This window comes from Pan troglodytes, chromosome 13 (genome assembly GCF_028858775.2).
Source record: "Pan troglodytes isolate AG18354 chromosome 13, NHGRI_mPanTro3-v2.0_pri, whole genome shotgun sequence".
Classification (NCBI taxonomy): domain Eukaryota; kingdom Metazoa; phylum Chordata; class Mammalia; order Primates; family Hominidae; genus Pan; species Pan troglodytes.
Genome location: NC_072411.2, coordinates 82,001,425 through 82,024,105, shown reverse-complemented (window position 1 = coordinate 82,024,105; position 22,681 = coordinate 82,001,425). Strand labels below are relative to the sequence as shown.

At 34.0% G+C, this 22,681-nt stretch overlaps 1 protein-coding gene across 3 annotated transcripts in view; it reads left to right on the top strand.

The window, feature by feature from the left end:
- CWC22 (CWC22 spliceosome associated protein homolog) overlaps positions 1 to 22,681 on the top strand; it is a 62,176-nt gene that overhangs the window by 16,567 nt on the left and 22,928 nt on the right. For 2 of the 3 annotated variants that reach the window (XM_515952.6, XM_054679160.2), the window contains exons 3-11: positions 2,156 to 2,223; positions 3,993 to 4,103; positions 8,801 to 9,046; positions 12,481 to 12,609; positions 16,990 to 17,158; positions 17,546 to 17,599; positions 19,714 to 19,849; positions 19,937 to 20,143; positions 20,230 to 20,292. In XM_515952.6, the coding sequence (XP_515952.3) occupies positions 2,156 to 2,223; positions 3,993 to 4,103; positions 8,801 to 9,046; positions 12,481 to 12,609; positions 16,990 to 17,158; positions 17,546 to 17,599; positions 19,714 to 19,849; positions 19,937 to 20,143; positions 20,230 to 20,292 (1,183 nt within the window). The remainder of the gene's footprint in view (positions 1 to 2,155; positions 2,224 to 3,992; positions 4,104 to 8,800; positions 9,047 to 12,480; positions 12,610 to 16,989; positions 17,159 to 17,545; positions 17,600 to 19,713; positions 19,850 to 19,936; positions 20,144 to 20,229; positions 20,293 to 22,681) is intronic. The other variant, XM_016950120.4, reaches the window with a different exon arrangement.

Sequence of the window (22,681 nt, the reverse complement as noted above, 5' to 3'; positions counted from 1 at the left end):
TTTGTTACTTGATCATATTTATGAAATCCTTCTTCACAACTTCAATATTTTTGGTCTCTTCCTCTTGCTCACAACAGATGTTGCGGAGATGTGTTAAAAATCATTAGTACAGAATTGGGGCCTTCTCCTTAATGTAATCAAAATAACTTTCTTTGCCTTGTAAAAGAAAAAGGAGATAATGCAGTTTTATTGTTCTCTGTCTTCTCCTCTCTCCTCTCCCTGCCCCCTCCTTCTTCTTTCTCTCTCTCTCTCTCTCTCTCTCTGTCTCACTCACTCACTCTCATTCTGGGGAACATATAATCTAATGTGTTTAATCATAGAAATCTTTATAAGCCTGTCTGTCTTCTACAAGATCATAAGCTCCTTGGCCTTTCTTATCTATTGTATCTTTCAGAATGTCTACACAGGGAGGACTATGTCTTATAATAAGTGATCAGTATAAATATTGTATTTTATGTTACCATTGAATTGAGTGAATCTTGTGCTTTGTATTTGACCTAAGATCTTTATGTGAAGTTTTATAGAAACCTATGTCATATATATTGAACATTTCTATTTCACTGTGTTGATGAGTGAAATAATTTTTAAAACTTTCTTATATTAGATACAGAATTTTAAAATGGTTGAATTTAATGCAAAGTAACAGCTAAACTATGGTTACTTTAAGTTATCAATTTTGATTACATGCTTATTCGCCTATATAAATTAGTTAGTGGATACTATTCAAAAAATTCAATAATGAGACTATTTTGCATTGTACTTGTGATTTTGTTAGACTCAAACTGCTGTTAATTAGATAGTCATAAAATCAGAGGAAGTTGGATCTTATATTTCTACTCAGAATAATTTTCTTTTTTAAAATATATCCTTTCTTCATTAAGGAGGCAAGCATGTAAGTTTGCAGAACTGTTACTCATTGTTTGATTTAGTTTATCTTAGATTTCAAGATTAAGGTATGTTAAATGCTATTTTTCTTTACAGTATGGTTAATTAAAATTATTTTAATTCTTAAAAAAAGGCTTGTCGATATTTGAATGTTGACCAGTTATATAAAAAATTTTACCTATATACAGAGGTAAACATTTTGGTTCCTTAATGTATTTGGATTTTTTAATTAGGATGTAGTCTCAAACTGGATGGTTCACATCTCTGTCTCATGTCGGTCTCATGTTACATGAAGTTACTTATTTGTATATTGATTGTTCTTCAAAAAATTTAGAATAGTGCTTATACCCTAAAAGTAATGTTGTTCAAGTCCCTAGAGCCTACCACAGTATAATACATATCAGACACTCAATTGATGTTTGTTGAAAACAAAAATTAACTTTTATAAACATGTTAGAGTCAGTTTCTTCCAGCTATTTTACCCTGTACTAAAGTTGTGGTTTTCATAAGCCAAAGGAGATAGGAGGTAAGTACAATATTGTGGCTGAGGCGAGAGGATCACTTGAGCCTGGGTGGTTGAGTCTGCAGTGAGCCGTGATCATGCCACTGCACTCCAGCCTGGGCAACAGAGCAAGACCTTGTCTCAAAAAATAATAATAATAATAAAAATTATAACTTATTACATAGAAGTAAAATATAAACTAGATGTCATCAAAAATTTGAGAATTATCTTTTTCTACCTTGAATTTTTTTGGCTAGAAAGAAGTATTTGGTTCTGCAAAGCCGTAAGAATGATACAATGGGTTTTAGGGACTCAGCGGAAAGGGTCAGGGAGAGTAGGGGGGTGGTTAGGGATAAAAGACTACACATTGGGGTACAGTGTTCATTATTCATGTGATGGGTGCAGCACAGTCTCAGAAATCACCACTAAAGAACTTATCCATGTAACCAAACACCACCTGTTCCACATAAAACTATTGAAATAAAAAATAAAATAAAAAGAAATAAAAAATAAAAATAAACAGAAAAAAAAAGAAGTTTTTGGTCCATAATGAAAACAGGTGCCTGCCACAGACAGGCCTATCTGGGATGGTCTGAAGATTTTGTTTTATCTTATAGACTGTTTAGGTTACATGAATTATTCTTAATGATTTAAAAAATGTTTTGATACAATTTCTAAAGTACTTCCAACTTTCTAAGCCATGTATTTCAGTCTGTGTTATTAACATAAATAATTTTTGAAATGTTTTCCCCTTTTCCTCTTTTAAAGCCTTCTTCTGGTCATGACAGAAGGGAAAACCTTAATTCATATCAGAGGAACTCCTCTCCAGAAGACAGGTAAATAGTTTAATATGCTCGGAATGCAATGTAAATTTTTATAGTAAGGTTTATGTAATAATTTAGCTCTTAGATTTCTAATTTTAGGGTGGATAACTTCTTTTTAATGGTTTTATAACCAATATTACTTGAATGGGCTGTAGGAGGAATCATCCTTAAATGACTCTTCTAGGAGTTTCTAGTAAATAATTCCAGATATTATGTAATTTTTATGTGAAAGGGAGTAATTTTTAATGTTTCAAATACTAATGGAATGAAAGTGTAAAATGGAAAACTGAGTTGAAATTACAGTATTTAGAAGTGCTGCTTTTGCTACTGTTAGTATTATCTCTTACATGTACATAGCTCTGTATTGTCTTTAAAATATTTTTATATGGATTATAACAGGAGTCCCCAACCCCCAGAGCCATGGACCAGGCCGCACAGCAGGTGAGCAGCAGGCCTGCCAGCATTCCCGCCTGAGCTCCGCCTCCTGGCAGATCACCTGTGGCATTCCATTCTCATAGGAGCACAAACCCTATTGTGAACTGCGCATGCGAGGGATCTAGGTTGTGTGCTCCTTATTAGAATCTAACTAATGCCTGATGATCTGAGGTGGAACAGTTTCATCCTGAAACCATCCCCTCACCCCCCAACATCTGTGGAAAAATTGTCTTCCACAAAACCAGTCCCTGTTGCCAAAAAGGTTTGAGACCGCTGGATTATATCATATTATAACTATGTTAAGGTCAGTGATCCAAAAATGTTAACATTAACGTGCATTATGAATTCATATTAGCACTACAATTATTTCATTTATGATCATTGAAAGACCATTAAGCATATGGTCTATTAAAAATAATGACTGTAAAAAAAATTTTTTATGCCCATTAAAAATAATTTATGAAGGAAGAAGCACCCTTCAAACTTTCTTTCAGTTGTCTAGGCTTCCTTATTCCATATGTACTTTCTTATTCTACTCTGCTAGATATCTCTAAAAACTTTGCTTTGTGAACATCAAGTTAATTGCCCTGATTCATGATTACTTACTATCTTTCACCGATTGTCTACTCCCTATATATTTAAAAACAAAAAACAAACAAAAAACTCTTTACACACAGACACACACACACACACAGGTATTTGTGTGTATAACTTAATTGTAGATGTGTATATAAAATATGGATTATGTTACTATGTATCTATTATGTATATATTTAACTTCTCTTAAGGTTCTCTGATTTTATTGACTTTTAAGATTCAAATAACAGATCTGATGCTATCCATCCTTGTTTGCTAATAATTTCAATCCATTCTCATTGCTGTCCAGTAATGCATTTTCAAGATTAACAGCTGATGAATATGGTCTTTTGGTATGGAATTAAACTGATCCTTATGGAGGCCAGCCAATGACCTTGGTCTCATACATTCAGTGTTTTGATAAACAAGCCAACTAAGCAAAAGGAGTCATTTGTAGGATAGCCTTTTTCATGCTAACTATATATGATATCCAGATATATGTCTCCTATTGAGAACAAAGTGAATCAGGATAATTCACTAAACAAGTAAGTTTGGTTAAGTGAATCCTAGGAGTTGTTTTGCTGTGTACAAACTGAAAGCTTTTGTAATTCTGATGGAATGAATGGGTGTTAGCAAAATGAGCTGTTAAGAACAGTTTGACACGATGTTCAGTCATAGAGTTGCTTTACCATTACCAATATATGACTTTCCTAAATATTTATAACATAGTTGTTTTTAATTTGCAACTTGGTTTTCTTATTTTATGTTAGATATGAAGAACAAGAACGATCCCCCCGGGATAGAGATTACTTTGATTACAGCAGATCAGACTATGAGCATTCAAGAAGAGGGCGTTCTTATGATAGTAGCATGGAGTCACGGTTAGTGTTGGGAATTTCTAACTTGTAGAAAATTGTATTTGTTTAAACTCTCTTTATGCTACATTTGTAATAAAAACAAAAATAATACTAGCTAACGTTAATTGGATGTTTTTAGGTGCTAGGCTTTCTAATAAGGGCTTTATATGAATTAACTTCTTATTGCAGTAAATATGTGAAGTAGGTGCTAGTATGTCTGCTTTACAGCTGAAGAAACTGAGGTCTAGAGAAGTTTAGTAATTTGTTCATGTTTTGAAACATAATAGTGGCAAGCCTAAGTCTGTCTGACTCTAAAGCCCAAGCTCATTCATTGTATTGTACCGCAAGAGGGGTTGGTTTATGTGATTTTTTGAGATTCTTAACTCAATGAAAGAAATTAATATTGTATGATATAGAGTGGTCTAAATTTACTTTCCTGCGTAATGGCAGAGGGACATTGAGACTTAAGTTTCCAATTTGTAGTTTTTTTCTACATGTGAAGGATTCTTACTTGAGCTTTAGAGAACTTGGTTACCCACCTGTTCCTCTGGCTAACAAGACTTGCAATATTTCCTTGGTTGAGAAATGGGCAAGGGAACTGAATGGAAGGCAGATAGTAAGAAACATTGGAATGAGAGTGTTTGGAGACTCCTAGGGGTAATATTTAAGAAGAGTCAGACATTAAGTGCCATTCATGTTTCATTGAAATCTAGGCAGAGTATTATAACCCCTTGTTATTGATATATATTTATTTTCAATTCTTTTTCTCCCTTGTAGAAATTAGTAATAGTTTTTACAGTGAGAATACATCAGTCCCCACTTATCCATGGGGAATGTGTTCTAGGACCCCAGTGGGTGCCTGAAACTGCAGATAATACCTGAATCATATATATATATATACTATGTTTTTTCCAATACATACATACCTATGATAAAGTTTAATTTATAAATTAGGCATAGTAAAAGATTAACAATAGTAACTAATACTAAAATAGAACGATTATAAGAATATACTCTAATAAAAGTTATCGAATGTGGTCTGCCTCTCTCAAAATATCTTATTGTACTGTAGTCACTTATTTTTGGACCGTGGTTAATCACTGGTAGCTGAAGCCTCAGAAAGTGAAACCACAGATAAGGGGTGACTACTGTGTTAGAAAGATGTTGGCGTTTTAGTAATTCCCTTTAAAACTTCACTAAAGGGCCTCTGTATTTGCTCAGGAGAAAGTATAATGGAATTAAAAGTTACTTAGTACGTGTGGGAAGAGACTCTCCAGGTAGAAGTAATGGTAGTCTCAAAGAAAATAGTGGGGCAGATACTTGAGATGCTCAATATAGGGAAGAGATGTTAACTAGCATTCTGCAGATGGAAATACTCTCAAGTACTTAAAACAGAAGTCACTATATGGGTAGTATTTCCTTAACTTGCATGTATCTTTGCTTAGGAGAGGAGTAGTGATGCAGACAATTTCCAGGTCATTTGAAATTGACTTTGGGATGTCTATATTTTACACTTTTTAATGAGGCGGTGTTGCATAGTAGAAAGAGAATAGATTCCATATTCATGCAGATTAGAGTTCAAGTTTTAGTTACTAGTTACAGAAATTTGGTAAAATTTCTTAACAAACTTCTTCTGAGCCTCAGTTTCCTTATCTATAAGATGAGGATGATAACATGTATCTTGTCTGGTTGTTTAGGTTTAAAAATAATGTCTGTCCTACTACCATGTCTGAACATAGTAGATACTAAGAAAATGACAACTTTAAAATATTAGTTTCTTGAGCATATCAGTTTGAGTAGTGATAAGCAGTGAACCCTTGGCACTTTATATGGAAAACAGTGGAAGAGTTCAGGTAAACTATTGTTGAACAACGTGGTTGATTCTGAATGTATTTCTAATTAATCTTACAAAACTAACATTATTTTAGTATTTTATAAAGGAACTGTGATTTGTCTCTGTAACAACCATTTTCATTATCCCTTCATAGACATCTTTCTGCCTTTGTCATTGTTTTCATAAAACCAGCTTTCTCCTGATTTTCCTGTATTCCCTTATTAGTCATCTAGTTTCTAAAACTTGACTCTCATGGTTTATCGTTGACTAAAATCAATATCTTTTTTTGATATCTCTCAGATATTATCCACCCCTTTACTACCAATATTATACCCCCCACAGGAATTTTGACCAAATTCCTCTGCAGTTTGGAGTTTGGAGCTAAGCACATCCTTTGATATCCACAGCCAAAAATTTCCTTCTCATCACTTTCTAGTATATACCTAATCCTATAATGTCAGATTATATTAACCTTCAAAATCCAGGCTTGTCTGCTGTCACCTTAATGAGAATGACTACTAGAACCATAATTGATAAGCTAAGCTTTTTGTATATTTTCCCAAATACTGTTAAAACTCTTAGAAACTAGATACTATTTTTTCCAATTTACAGATAAGGAAATGGCTTTGAGTTTATTAAGTAGCTTACCTGAGGTTGCATTTAAACATCTGGTAGATGTTGAAACTGGAATTTGAACTCAGTTCTGGCTCCAAAGCCTCTGTATTTTTCACAATCCCTGACTGTTGTACTTCAGTATAACTCTATGTTAGGTCTAGTATATGAAAATGAAGTCTCATGTTATCCACACAGTCACACTATGAAGTAAGCAGGCTAGGTATTATGCAGAACATAAAGGCTAACAGTCCAAAAATGTTTCTATTTAAACTTTTAGAATATTTTGTTACTTCTGCACTATAAAGGAACAAACACAATAATGGTAGGGATCTGATTTTATCAGCCAGCTAGCTCTCTTACCTGGTGTTTCTCAGAAGAATCATAACCAATGTCAGGAAATCCCTGCTGTAGCTACTCTCTTGGAACATGTATATTCACAAGAAGAAGCAATTCAGTTGCAAATTAGTGCAGAGAACTTAGAGCATCTGCCTTTGTGACTAATTGAGGTTTATATTTGAAATCACTCTTTCCCCCATCTGTTCACTCTTGGTGTATACAGATTGTCTATCCTCCCTAGGAGTCATTTAAGTCTCTTATACCTCAGTTTCAAAACTGTTCATTCAACCCAACAATCTCATTACTGGGTATATACCCAAAAGAATATAAATAATTATATTATAAAGACACATGCATGTGTATATTTATCGCAGCACTATTGACAATAGCAAAGCCATAGAATCTACCTAAATGCCCATCAGTGATATACTGGATAAAGGAAATGTCGTACTTATACACCATGGAATACTATGCAGCCATAAAAAAGAATGAGATTATGTTCTTTGCAGGGACATGGATGGAGCTAGAGGCCATTATCCTTAACAAACTAACACAGGAACTGAAAACCAAATACCACATGTTCTCATTTATAAGTGGGAGCTAAATTATGAGAACACATTAACACATGGAGAACAACACACACTGGGGCCTTATGGAGGGTGAAGGGAGAGTGGAGGGTGGGAGGAGGAAGAGGATCACGAAAAACAGCTAATGAATACTAGGTTTAATACTTGGGTGGTAAAATAATCTATACAACAAACCCCCATGACACAAGTTTACCTATGTAATAAACCTGCACTTGTACCCCTGAACTTAAAATAAAAGTAAACAAATGAACAAAAAAAATCTGTTCCTCCACAGCTACCTGGGAAGATGACTGCTTTTCAATCTCCGTGTAGGTTTTATTACTATATATTTAAAAGACCATCTCAAACATACTCCTTAGATTTAGCTAAAATCTATCCCACAGTTTCCTGGTAATGCAGTGATAATATGAAATTTACTTTTATTTACTATATTATATATAACTCATGGTTACCCAAAACACAAACAGAATGATCTGGGTTTCCAAGGCAGTATATGTAAAAAGCAGCTCAGTGGATAAACTTTGCTCTGGGGAAAGATAGCAAAAAGCAAGGATTCGCTCTTTCCCGGTAGTTCTTGATGGTTTCAGAGAACTGTACCTTGATTGTTTTAAAAGCCTCAGCTTAAGAAAGGATAATCAGGTACGTTAGTAGGGAAGACATTGTGGCTAGAAAAGTTTTTCCCCCCACATTGTCTCAAATAAGCAGAAGCTTCCAATATTCTGAGATTTCTAATGAAAATATTAGTTCTATCAAGAAACAACTTCAAATATTATATTCTATAGTAGTCTTACAACTAAAGTAACCACTATTGGAGATTAACTCTGGTTTCTTCTCCTTTATACAATTTGTCATATACACCACAGGCTAATTTGTCTTCTTAAAACACTCTTTTCATGCCACTCTCTTACTGAGAAACTTTTAATGATTCCCCATCACCTCCAGTATAAAAACCTTAAAGTCTTTACATATGTTTTAAGATTTTAGTCTAACTCTAATTCATCTTTCCAACAACCATGACACATAATCCTTTGTTTCCTGATTGTCCTACTCATTCTGACCTTAACACCCCTGCTCAGTCTTTCAATAATTATTCCCTCTTCTACTAGTTGCAAAATGTCATCCTTCGTCTCCCCTTCCTCCTGCCGACTTGCCCCCAGTCTAAATCCTGTCAAGCCTTCAGGACCTAATTTGTTGAATTTTCTCTGTGAAACACTTTGTCACCATTCTAAACCACTTTTCCTAGTCTGAATTTGTGGGACCCACTTATGATCTCACTCATTTGTGTGCAGTTAATTGCTAAGAGTGTATTTTATATTGTCTTTTCTGCTCTTAAAAAATTTATATTACAGAAACAGGGACCGAGAAAAACGCAGAGAAAGAGAAAGAGATACGGATCGGAAAAGGTCTCGGAAATCCCCATCTCCTGGGAGGAGAAACCCAGAAACATCAGTAACTCAGAGTTCCTCTGCTCAGGATGAACCTGCTACAAAGAAAAAGAAAGATGAGCTGGATCCTCTTCTTACTCGCACTGGTGGAGCATATATTCCCCCTGCAAAGCTCAGGATGATGCAGGAACAGATTACAGATAAAAACAGGCATGTTTATATCAATCAGTATACAAAGCCATGAAATTGTCATTGAAAAATAAGTCAACTGTGGTTTAATTAACCCTGGTTCTTGAGAATTTACATTAGTCTATAGTGATAGAGACCTCAAATTAGAGACCTCTTTACTTTATAGCTCCATTGGAGAGCCACACACTACGTGCCCTTATATTAGCACATTACTTCTTTTTTCTTTTTTTTGCATGAATGAATTAAAAAGTTTGAGGAAAAGATTGCTTACCCTTTTTATAGTATTTTCAAACTATTGTTCCTTTCATAGTTTCATGGATGCATTCCTATTGATAATGTCTGTTTTTTGTAGAAAAGAATACTGACATTTTAGTTCTAAAATTGACTTTTCCTGTTGTAAACCAGGAGTCAGCAAACTTTTTCAGTAAAAGCCCACACTGTAAATATTTTACACTGTGAGTCATTTTGTCTCTGTTGTTGCTACTTAACTCCGCTCTTGAAATGTGAAAATAGTCATAGGCATTGTGTAGAAAATTATAAGCATGGCTGTGTTCCAATAAAGCATTATTTACAAAAGCAGGTGGTCAGCTGCATTTGGCTCATGGGTGTAGTTTGCCAACCTCTGTACTTACTTATAAAACTGAAGCTGGCAATTATCTCTTTTTGTACATTTTCTTCAGATCATGATCTATTAGACTATACATTTTTGCTACTCTAAGGCAGACAGACAAAATTTATATATGAACAGTCACACTTAAAACACTCCTCCTTCCCTTTTCAGAATAATTGAGATGGTGAGGAGCTATTTAGGAAAGTACAGCTAAGTTTTTAAGATATTTTTCTCTAATAGGATGAGTTGATAACTAGGGAAAGTATGGTCCCAGATTGAAATGATTATTCAGTTGCCAGATAACTAGTTAAAAGATTGGGATAGAGGGTATTAATAGTTATAATTTAAGAAAAACAGATGCAAGGTGAGCCAGACAGGAATATTTCCACATCTTTTCATGAGTGTTTTAGTAGCAATTTGAAAAGTGCCAGAGAAGCTTATTTAAGTTAAATCTAAATTTGTTTCAAGGATTAGCTTGAAGTAGAAATGTCATGATCCACCCACCTCGGCCTCCCAAAGTTCGAGACCAGCCTGGCCAATATAGTGAAACCCTGTCTCTACTAAAAATACAAAAATTAGCCAGGCGTGGCGGTGGGTGCCTGTAGTCCCAGCTACTCGGGAGGCTGAGGCAGAAGAATGGCATGAACCCAGGAGGCGGAGCTTGCAGTGAGCCGAGATCGCACCACTGCACTCCAGCCTGGGCAACAGAGAGAGACTCTGCCTCAAAAAAAAAATAAAATAAAATAAGAAATGTCATTTATCTAAAAGAAGCTATGAAGATTTGAAATAAATTAAAACCGAATTTAAGAGCCAGAAAGGGGTATTTGGTGACATTAAATTCAAAACTAATAAGTTTTTCTTTATGTGTCATATTTTAGCGCTTGGCAGTGATATTTGAAGTGTTAGGTTGAAAAGGAATTTGGAGATGGCTTCTGTGGTTAGTAGGACCTTCATTATCATGTAAACGTTTTGCTCATGCACAAGGCAGTAGTGGCAGCATTACTGAAAGGTATTCACTTTCTCCAGTCCAGTCCAAAGCAATCCTGATTGTAAAAGACTAGAAACTTTGTCAGTCCAAGTCTTGCTTCCTTTTAAATAAAGCACACAGGAGAGTCAGCAATACATGCAATTTAAAGCAGATTCCTTTAAGATAATTTTATATACAGTTGAAGTCTGTTCGTAGGCTGTAAAGGGTACAAGGAGAAGTAGACATCTGTAAGAGAAGGCCATAGTCTTTGCTTTCAGTAGATACGTGAATTGTGGGCTTCCTAATTAGGATGTATAATTGTATTTGATGTAGCCGTTTGATTAGTTTAATAAGATAGGTTGTGATTGTATATGAGCAACATCTTATTAATCAGGCCACTTGTTAAGCCATGCATCTTGTGTCTAGAGAGAGTGGGATACCAAAAGGTTGGAGTTATGAAACAGTGGAATAGTCCACCTTGGGTACAGGCAGTAAGGGGGTACATACATAATTTATAGAGAATTTAGAAACAAAATAAAATTAACTGCAAAGTGAGTCTGTTTTTTATCCTCACCATGCTAGCAATGCTAAACAATGTCAGTGATAACAATACTCGTTCCCACCAGGAACTGCTCTCACCAACCTTCCTTGTTGTACCACTCCAGAACAGGGATTCTTAACCTACAAGCCCCTCAAGAGGTCCATGAATAGAATTCAAGCAATCAGTCCATGAATGTGTTTGGGGAAAAAATTGAATCTTTATTTTTACTCTTCTCCAAAGTTTAGCTTTTTTTTTTTTTCTTTTGAGAATGTAGGCAATAGATCAGAGTATTGACAGTCTGTTACAGGTATTTCATGATACGGATTATGGCCATGCTACTTAGAAATTTAAGTAGTTATTAAGCATACTGCCAGTTCTTGTTGTTTAATGTGTTATGAAGCACATAGAATATTATATCAAACTTTTGTTCTTCTCATGTTTCAAAAACTGAATTTTAGTATGATTAGTATCCTTTGTAATCCTATTCATTGTATATATCATCCCAAAAAGTCTACTGATTTCACCAGACTTCCCTAGAGAGACATGTATGGAAGAAAAAAGGTTAAGACTTCCTGCAGCTGAAATCAGATTCCACAGAAAAGCAGTTACAAAACCCATAGAACTGTAGAGCATTGAAAGATCTTAGACATTGTCCAATTCAACCTAAAGAAACTCAATGAGGCCAAGTAATTTCCCCAAAATCTAGGGTAAAAAGCAGTACAGCTATCTAACATTCAACTGGTATAGCTGTAGGACTACTACATCAACATAGAGATTGTCTTTAAAATACACTGAATGGTAATTCAGCCCCATGATTTCATGTGACTCCCTTTTCCTGTAGTTACCATTTCTTTGTGGCTTAAAACATTTAATTTTGTTGTCTCTGTCATCTTTTTATGAGAAGGGACATACAAATTTTTTTTGTGGCTTATATTTGGGTATTTCATGTTACCATTTAAATTTTTTTAATTGCATTTATTTTAAAGGTTTCCATTAAAGACAAGTTTAAATCAAGCATTATATGTAAAATAAGCATGTATTGAATTTGACTAATAAATGTACTAGGCATAAGAACGAAATGTTATCCTTATATATCCTTACATAATCTTATTGTATTATTAAAGGAAAATGGTGTATACTTAAGCCTATGTATAGAAAATCAAATATGGTTCAGGATATAATCTATTTATCCTGATAGGCATCATATATTTTACTGTACTTGGGGGTCGTTTCATGAAAATAATGTTAAAAATTAAGGAACACTATGTAGTTTTTATGTTCTTATAGCTTATTATTGTAAATAAGTTTTAATCTTTATTAAAATCACTTCTTTTTAGCTTAGCATACCAGAGGATGAGTTGGGAGGCCCTAAAGAAGTCAATTAATGGCCTTATCAACAAAGTCAACATTTCCAACATAAGTATTATTATTCAAGAGCTTCTTCAAGAAAATATAGTTAGAGGAAGGTAAGTATCAGCTATTTTATTTGTAGTATTTCTAAGTAATTTTTTCAAAGGAATATAATATCTACATGAACAATAATCATTGATTTATTGTGCTACTTCATTTCAAAGGTCATTGAGAATATTTATTTAAAATGCAGGAGTTATAAAAATATAGACTGCTAAGAAATAACTTGTGCCTTGCTGTTAGAGGTTGTATGGAATTTTTGCTTTTTGAGAAGCTTTGATTTCATATAATGGTTTTTGCAGACATTTACTTAATGCCTCCAGTAATTTAAACTCATGAGGAATAACGAATGTTAAAATATACTACCTCAAACTAATTTAATTTTTTATTTCTTTTTTAAATTGACAAGTAAAAATTGTGTATATTTGTGGTATACATCATGATGTTTTGATATATATGTACTTTGTAGAATGACTAAATCAAGCTGTTTAACATGCATTCACATGCCTGTCATTTTTTGTGGTGAGAACACTTAAAAATCTACTCTGTTTTCAGCTTTCAAGTATATAATATATGGTTATTAACTATGGTCAAAATATTGTAGAATGGATCTCTGGAACTTATTCCTCCTGTCTAACTGAAATTTTGTGTCCATTGACCAACATCTAAATTCCCCCAACCCCCAGCCTCTGGTAACCATCATTTTATACTCTGATTCTATGAGTTCAGTTTTTTTTAGATTCTGCATATTAGTGAGGTCATGCATTATTTGTCTTTCTGTGCCTGGCTTATTTCACTTAGCATAATGTTCTCCAAGTTCACCTGTGTTTTCCCAAATGACAGGATTTCCTTTATGGTTGAATAGTATTCCATTATACATGTATACATTTTCTTTATCCATTTATTCACAACAGACACTTTAGTTGTTTCCATATTTTCACCATTGTGAATAATGCTGCAATAAATGTGGGAGTGCAGATACCTCTTCAACATACTGATCTCATTTTCTTTGTATATATACCCAATAGTGGGATTGCTGGATCAAATGGTAGTTACAATCAAAAAAAATTTTTTTATATTGATTTATTTTAGAGATGGGGGTCTTGCTTTATTGTCAGGCCGGAGTACAGTGTATGGTCATAGTTCACTGCCCCCGTGAATTGCTGGGCTCAAGGAATTCTCTCACCTCAGCATCCTAAGTAGCTGGGACCGCAAGCACTCATCACCACACTGGGCTAATTTTTTAATATTTTGTAGAGAATGAGGTCTTGCCATCTTGCCCAGGCTGGTCTCGTACTCTTGAGCTCAAGCAGTCCTCCTCACTTGGCTTCCCAAAGTGTTGGTATGACAGGCGTGAGCCACCACACCTGGCTGGTAATTCTGTTTTTAATATTTTAAGGAACCTCTATACTATTTTCATAATGGCTGTATTAATTTATATTTCTACCAACAGTGTACAAGCGTTCTCTTTTCTCCATGTCCTTGGCAACACTTGCTATTTTTCATCTTTTTTATTACAGCCATTGTAACAGTTGTGAGATGTCTCATTGTGGTTTTAATTTGTATTTCTTTGATAATTGGTGAGGTTTAGCATTTCATACATATATATGCTATTTGTACATCTTTTGAAAAATGTCTGTTCTTGTCGTTTGCTCATTTTTTAGATTGGGTCATTTGTTTTCTTACTATTGAGTTGAATGCCTAATGTGTTTTGGATATTAACCCCTTATCAGGTGTATGGTTTGCAAATGTTTTTTCCCATTCTGTAGGTCGTCTCTTCACTCTGTTGATATTTTCCTGTGCTGTGCAGAAGCATTCTAGTTTTATGTAATCCCATTTGTCTCTTTTTGCTTTTGTTGCCTGTGCTTTAGGGGTCATATCCAAAAAATCATTAACCATACCAGTGTCTCAGAGCTTTTCCTTTGTATTTTTCTTTTAGAAACTTATAGTAGTTTCACAGTTTCAGGTCTAATGTTTAAGTCTTTAATCTGTTTTGCGTTGATGTTTGCATATGCTGTGGGACTAAGGTCTATTTTCATTCTTCTGCATCTGGGTATTCTGTTTTCTTGGCACCATTTATTGAAGACACTGTCTTTTCCCTATTGTGTCTTCCTAGCATCTTTGTCGAAAATCAGTTGACTGCCAATGTCTGGATTTATCTCTGGTTTCTTTGTTCTCTGTAGCTCTATGTGTCTGTTTTTATACTATTGTCATTCTGTTTTGATTACTATAACTTTGTAGCAGATTCCAGGTCAGGGAGTGTGATGCCTCCAGCTTTGTTCTTTTTGTTCAAGATTGCTGTGGCTATTTGGAGTTTTTTGTGGTTCCATGTGAGTTTTAGGATTGTTTTTTCTATTTCTGTGAAAAACGTAACTGGAATTTTGATAGGGATTGTAGTCTGTATGTTGCTTTGGGTACTGTGGACATTTTAACATACTATTTCAGTCCATGGACATGGGATGTCATGCATGTTCTTCCATTTTTTCATCAGCAATTTGTAGTTTTTAGTGTACAGATCTTTCATCTCCATGGTTAGATTTATTCCTAAGTTTTTTTTCATAGCTATTGTAAATGGGATGTTTTCTTGATTTTTCAGAAAGATAGTTCATTGTAAGCATATGGAAGCACTACTGATTTTTGTATGTTGATTTTGTGTCTGCAGCTTTACTAAATTAGTTTATTAGTTCTAACAATTTTTTGGTTAAGTCTTTAGGGTTTTCTATATTAAGATCCTGTTTACAGCAAACAGGCTTCTCTATTTTTGATTTGGATACCTTTTATTTCTTTCTCTTGCCTAATGGCTCTGGCTAGGACTTCTAGTACTGTGTTGAATAGAATTGGAAAGAGTAGGCACCCTTTTCTTATTCCTGATCCTAGAGGAAAAGCTTTCAGCTTGTCACTGTTGAGTATATTAGCTATGGGTTCGTCATATATGGCCTTTATTCCAATTTAATTTCTAGTGAGAGTGAAATGGGAATGTGAGAGAAATGGGAAAGATGAGCAATACATTTTAGAAAAGCAGAAGGGAATCACCGTATTCTATAATATGTGGCTTTAAGCAATTGGTGGTATTTAAAAGGGTCAGAAAATAGAATTACTCCATGTTGTATTTATTATTTTAAAATCTGAGGGCTGTTTTCTCATGTCATTTTACATGACTATGATTCATCTTTTAAAAAATATGGAATGTAGTGGCCAGGCACGGTCGCTGTAATCCTAGCCTGTAATCCTAGCACTTTGGGAGCCTGAGGCAAGAGGATCACTTGAGTCCAGGAGTTGCCTGGGCAACATTGTGAAAACCTGTCTCTATGAAAAATACAAAAATTAGCTGGGCGTGGTGGCACACAGTAGTCCCAGCTCCTCCAGAGGCTGAGGTGGGAGGATTGCTTGAGCCCAGGAGGCAGAGCTTCCAGTGAGCCAAGATCGCCCCACTGCACTCCTGCCTGGGTGACAGAGTGAGACCCTGTCTCTCCCCAACCTCTCCAAAAAAGGTGGGGGTATAAAGTAGGAGCAGCAAGTTTTAGAGGTAGAGAAAGTTGATCAAGAGACAGCCATTATCCTCAAAAGTGGGCAGAGATCTCTCCAATTTACTTAGAAAAAAAGTAGACTTAGAAGAGTTATGGATTGCTAAAGATACTATAATTTATAAGCTGCATCCTTTTTCTCATTTTCCACTCTAGTGATTCAGTTGTCATATCTAAAACTACCATTAAGACTTTTTTTCCTGACTTTTGGCAATCCAATAATTACTTGTCATTACATTGCTAAAAATAACTTTAGTTTGCCCAATTTGCCTTTCCCCTTCCTCATCAAATGCATATAGAAACATGACCATTTTCAAAACGAGTTACAAGTAGGTACCTTTTAATTTCCTGTTACTGTTTTAGCATTAATCTGGCATTGCTTTTAATTCATTTCTTTATTTCTCACAGGAGTATTCCACATCTTCATTTTATTCTACTAAAATTAGACTGAAAGATTTAAACCCAAATTTGTCTTTAATCACAAAATTAATTTTATAAAAATGACAGATCTGTAGTAGAAACTTTATGTTGTCTACCTTTTATACTTTTGAAGCAGGTCTGCTTTTGTTTACTTTTTTAAAAATGTTAAAGAAATTATTTATATGAACCTTAAAAGCCTCAAATTCATGATTAGATATAACAGACTGGGAAAAGAGGAATTATATGTAGAGAGAAAAATTTTGGTGATAAATTGCAGTAAAATCCTCATTCTATTTTACAAAATCACAAATTCACATTTCGTTTTCTGAAAAACAATTTTTATTTATTAGTAAGACAAACTCTTTCCAGTTAGTTCTGATTTAGATTTTATGATTACTTATAGAGAAATATTACTGAATTTTAATAGTTTTTGTTTCGTTTAATTAATTTGATGGTTATTGTTGACTCCTTTTTAAATTCTTTTTTAAACAGAGGACTGCTGTCCAGGTCTGTTTTGCAAGCACAGAGTGCTTCTCCAATCTTCACCCATGTTTATGCAGCATTAGTGGCAATTATCAACTCAAAATTTCCACAAATTGGAGAATTAATCCTCAAAAGGTTAATTCTTAATTTTCGAAAAGGCTATCGAAGAAATGACAAGGTATATATGAATGGCTTGTAAGTAGAATGATACATAGGAACAAACTAATAAACCAGTATCAACAAAAGTAAGCAAGGTTGATTTTGACACAGCTACATAACATAATGCTTTTTAAAAACTGTCTTTCATGAGAACTTCTTTGTTCTGTTAAATATCCCTGGCCACTATTGATGAGCCACAAAAATGATGGCTATAACTGTAGAACTATAACTATTTAACCAGAAGGGATACTCTTTCATGTGTTTTATTTTGTAACTTTCTTATAATGTAAAAATTATACTTGTGTGGTACATGTTTTAAATAGATGATGTTAGTAGGCCATAGATTATGTAAATAAATGAAAATTGGGTTTAGTTTATAGGTTAACTTTCCACCTTTATTTTTCAGCAACTTTGCCTGACTGCTTCAAAATTTGTGGCACATCTTATTAACCAAAATGTGGTAAGTAATTATCTTCAATACTTGGTCCCATTAAGTAGCATTAGACCAGAGGGTTGATGCCACTTCACTGATACCTCTCTATTTTTGCTTTGCTTTATAGTCCTTGGGATAAATATGTTGGATGATATTTTCATTTTAAAACTATAATAAATATATTTAATATTCTTTTTCTTTTTTCTTTTTTTGAGATGCAGTCTCGCTCTGTCGCCCAGGCTGGAGTGCAGTGGCACAATCTTGGCTCACTGCAAGCTCTGCCTCATGGGTTCACACCATTCTCCTGCCTCAGCCTCCCGAGTAGCTGGGACTACGGGCACCTGCCACCACGCCCGGCTAGTTTTTTTTGTATTTTTAGTAGAGACGGGGTTTCACCATGTTAGCCAGGATGGTCTCGATCTCCTGAACTCGTGATCCACCCACCTCGGCCTCCCAAAGTGTTGAGATTACAGGTGTGAGCCACCACACCTGGCCGTATTTAATATTCTTTAACATAACACTTTGATGATGATCAAAACACTTTAGATATTTATCAAATTAATCTGACTTATTACTATACATGGTTACTTGACTGCAAACCATTCCTTTGAAGAACCATTCCCTTCATTTTTATAAAACAATAAAGTTGGTATCTCCACCACTTCATTCCCTGCTGTTCATGAGAATCTAATAAATATCTGATATTCTACAAAAACCTCTATTCCTTGCAACCACACAGGTATAGTCATATATTTTTAGAATCACTTGATAGAATAGAGTTGATCGATTTTAATCTGTTTCAAATGCAGGTAATTTTATCATGCTGTTATTCAGTTTGTGTTTATTTTATATTCATTATTTGATGGTTTTGATTTAGCTTTTATTTAACCATGAAAGTGGTAAAATTGTTCTTGCTCATACTCAAAAGTTTCCTTCAGATATATATTATCATTTCCAATTTAATATCATGTATAACAGGAAGAATTTTAAAGTCATGCTTAGTCTTATTTCACTAATATTAAATATTTTGATTCTTATTTACATGAAAATTCTTTCACTCTTAGAAATCTTTTAGATTTTGACCTAATTAGTCATCATATTATTACAGTGATAACTTGCTACTTAAGACCATGGAAACTTAATTTCACATCTGTAACCAGAGATATATTTCCGTTTTTAAATGTGTATTACACTTAGACTAGAGATTTTTGGCGTTGCCATAAAACACTCGATATGATAAATTTTTTGCATCTTCCAGCTGTGGTACAGGGCAGTATTTTCTTGTCACTGACCTAAGACTGTTTGACACCCCTCCTCCCCTAGTAAAAAGAAATAGTGGGTGTCTTTGATGTTGTGCACAGCTGGAAGAAGATATCTCCTGAGTTGAGATTTAGACTTCTTTCCTCACCATCTTAAATCACTGTCTGACTTTAGAAAGGCATATGTATGGTGTTTTAAACATTCTTTGTAGTTCGTTTTCTTCTCTTAGCAAAGCTTCTCAATAGAATTTTATTCCCACTCTTCCTGGCATTGTTTATAAATGTCAGTTTTTGAACGTGGCCAGTAATAGTTTGATTTAATTTTTTTAAAAAAGACTATTCAAAACTGTTGTGTTCCAGAAGTTGTTAAGATATTTTGTGATAAAATTAGTATTCATGTAACTTAAGGACTATTTGTGTCTAATAGAGTTGCTGATAGAATGAATTGGGAAATGTATATAAAGAATTGTGATCATGGAGAAGGGTATTATAAATCATATTACTATTTCTTATGTAGTAATTATGAAAATAGTTACCTTATTAGAAAGTAGTATATGATTTTTAACATATTTTATCTATGACACTTTCCGTACATAATGGCTAAGAATATTTCTTCTGAAGATAATTCAAGTGGTTGTATTCAGCATAGAAAATTAAGATTTTTGGAACAGTCATCTGAAAATTCTTAGTAGATAGATAATAAAAGTGATAGAAAAATTGCATCCCATATTTGGAGTATTTCCATGTGCTTTATAAAACTTTGCCCATCATATGTGCAATATAATTATTGTAAACAGATTTACTAATTTTTAGAAATTATAAAAATAATTTAATGTATGTAAAAGCATTTTGTTTCTTCCTTGTATATGTATTTTATTTAAGGCACATGAAGTTTTATGCTTAGAGATGCTCACTTTGCTCCTGGAAAGACCAACAGATGATAGCGTTGAAGTAGCTATTGGTTTTCTTAAGGAATGTGGCCTCAAATTAACACAAGTGTCACCAAGAGGAATCAATGGTAAGTGTACATTCATAGTTTGATGTTAAGTTTTTATTATAATATTTATTGCTTATTTTATTGTCTTTTCTTTCTGTTAACCTTTAGCTATATTTGAACGCCTTCGAAACATTCTGCATGAGTCTGAAATTGACAAAAGAGTTCAATATATGATTGAAGTGATGTTTGCTGTACGGAAAGATGGATTCAAGGACCACCCCATTATCCTAGAAGGTCTTGATTTGGTGGAAGAAGATGATCAATTCACCCATATGCTCCCTCTGGAGGATGACTATAATCCAGAAGATGTTCTTAGTAAGTCCGGGGCATGTTAGTTGGAAAGAGGCTTACCAACAAATGTAAATATAGAAAATAAACATTAACTTTTAAATTTTTTTTAGATGTTTTCAAGATGGATCCTAATTTTATGGAGAACGAAGAGAAGTACAAAGCTATTAAGAAAGGTATGTAAAATTTTATAAAATAATTTAGTTTGGATAAGTAGAAGCAATTTAAGTAGTTATGTAATACTGATAGGAAATATTTAGAGATCCCCACCTAATGAATCGCTGCTCTTATAAAGTTATTCTCTTAGCTGTTTCCTCGGGCATTATTTTTTTCCTGGTGCTTGCCCAGGGTTTTTTACTTCATTCTGAGTTACTTACCCCATTGTTCTTTCCTCTTTCCCTCTAAACTATGCAACACTTACGTCTCACCCATCTTAAGAAATATTCGTAGATTAGTGGTGGTCTTTATTTAGCTTCTCTACCATTTACATTCTGTGCCACCCAGTTTAGTATTCAATTAAGTGGTATACTTTATTGTAAAGTGCTATACTTTATTGTTTCTTGAGGTCAGGTTAATATCCTTCTGGTAGGATGAATCGTATTGGTGCCTCTCTGATAAAATAAATTGATCATTTTCATTTGTACATCATTGGTATATTGTAAGTACTAACTTTGGACAGGTTTTGATGTGTAATTTATCTTTGACATTACTAGCTGAGTGACCTGTAGCAAGTTACTTGTTTGTTGGAAGACTAAATGTTACCTTTCTATGGAAGGATATATAAAACACAGTGTTGTGTATTATCACCTACAATGATAGCTATTATTAGTTACTATTTTCACATTTGTATTATTTTCCTCCTAAAGCTAACACTCAGGCCTACTTACATAATAATTTTATGGGCTTATTTCTCTTGAGTTGTAATTTTACTGGAGAAGTATTTATTGCTGTGGAAGCAATAAATATTTACCTTTGTATTAAACCCCAAAAGTTTGTATTAAAAGCTCTCTGATTATAATAGAAATGTAAAGAGTTGGTTAGCTTTGCAAAATCTTTTATCAGGCTAACAGCACCATTGGGCAAAACATAATTTTAGTTTTTGTCATTTGTTTGCTTTTAACATAAAGACCAGCCTTATGTAGTCTCATATACAGAGAAAGGAGAAACCTAGAACTCTGTCTCTGTCTGCATTCCATTGTTCAGTAGGGCTTAGAAGTAGAAGGTTGAAATGAAAAGTAAAATTGGGAGAAATCTTCCATTCCTCTGCATTATCCTAAAAACCTGTTATAATAATAATAATGAGTTTCTCTTCTTAGATGCTGATTTCCTAGGAGCTTTTCACTGTAATATGCCAGATTCTTTCTTTCTGTTGTAATTTCATTTCCAAACAGAGAACTCCATAGATCCATTTTGCCTTCTTTTCTTATGAACCTCTTTTCCTACAGTCTCCCTGAAAAATGCCAAATGTTTTTTGTGAAATTCTTAGATACACCTGATTTGATTTCTTTCTTTTTTAAACTTGAGAATTCTCTATCCATTTCTTTAGCATCTAGGCAATTGGCCAATGCCTGGAAAGTAGTACTTTCTTTTATTATAGCAGTTCTCAAATTCTTTCGTCTCAGGATCCCTTTACACTCTTGAAAATTATTGACAACTCCAAAGAGCTTCTTTTTATGTGGGTTGTATCTATTGCTATTTACTATATTAAAGGTTAAAACAATATAAAAGAATATTTATTAAATTATTTCAGAATAATAGCAAACCTAGTATATGTTAACATAAATTACATATTTTTATGAAAATCGTTATTTTACGGGCCGGGCATGGTGGCTCATGCCTGTAATTCCAGCATTTTGGGAGGCGGAGGTGGGCGGATCACGAGGTCAGGAGTTCGAGACTAGTCTGACCAACATGGTGAAATCCTGTCTCTACTAAAAATATAAAAATTAGCTGGGTGTGGTGGTGCATGCCTATAATCCCAACGAGTCAGGAGGCTGAGGCAGGAGAATCGCTTGAACTGGGGAGGTGGAGGTTGCAGTGAGCCAAGATCACGCCACTGCACTCCAGCCTGGGTGACAGAGTGAGACTCCGTCTCAAAAAAAAAAAAAGAAAAATTGTTATTTTTACAAAACAAATTTAGTGAGAATGATGTTTTTTATATTTTGTACTATATATATATATTTTATAAAATTTTATTTGTAAAGTTTACTGTCTGGCCTAATGGGAAGCAGCTGGACTCTCATATCTGTTTCTACATTCAATCTATTGCAGTAGGTGGTTTTAATTGAAGTATGTGAAGAAAATCTAGCCCCAGATAGATATGTAGTTAGAAAAAGGGAGCAATATTTTCACAGCCTTTTCAGATAAATGCCAATATTTAACAACTAGTAATTTTAAGATTAATTGCAGTGTGAATTCTGAAACAATATCAATGAACTTTGATAGTGTTGCATTAGAATCCATTTGTCACTTTAAATAAATCTTTTACTCATGCATGATTTTGTAATGTTGCATTAGTCATTTAGAAAATACTAATTCGCTGAGTTATGCACATCTTTTAAATGT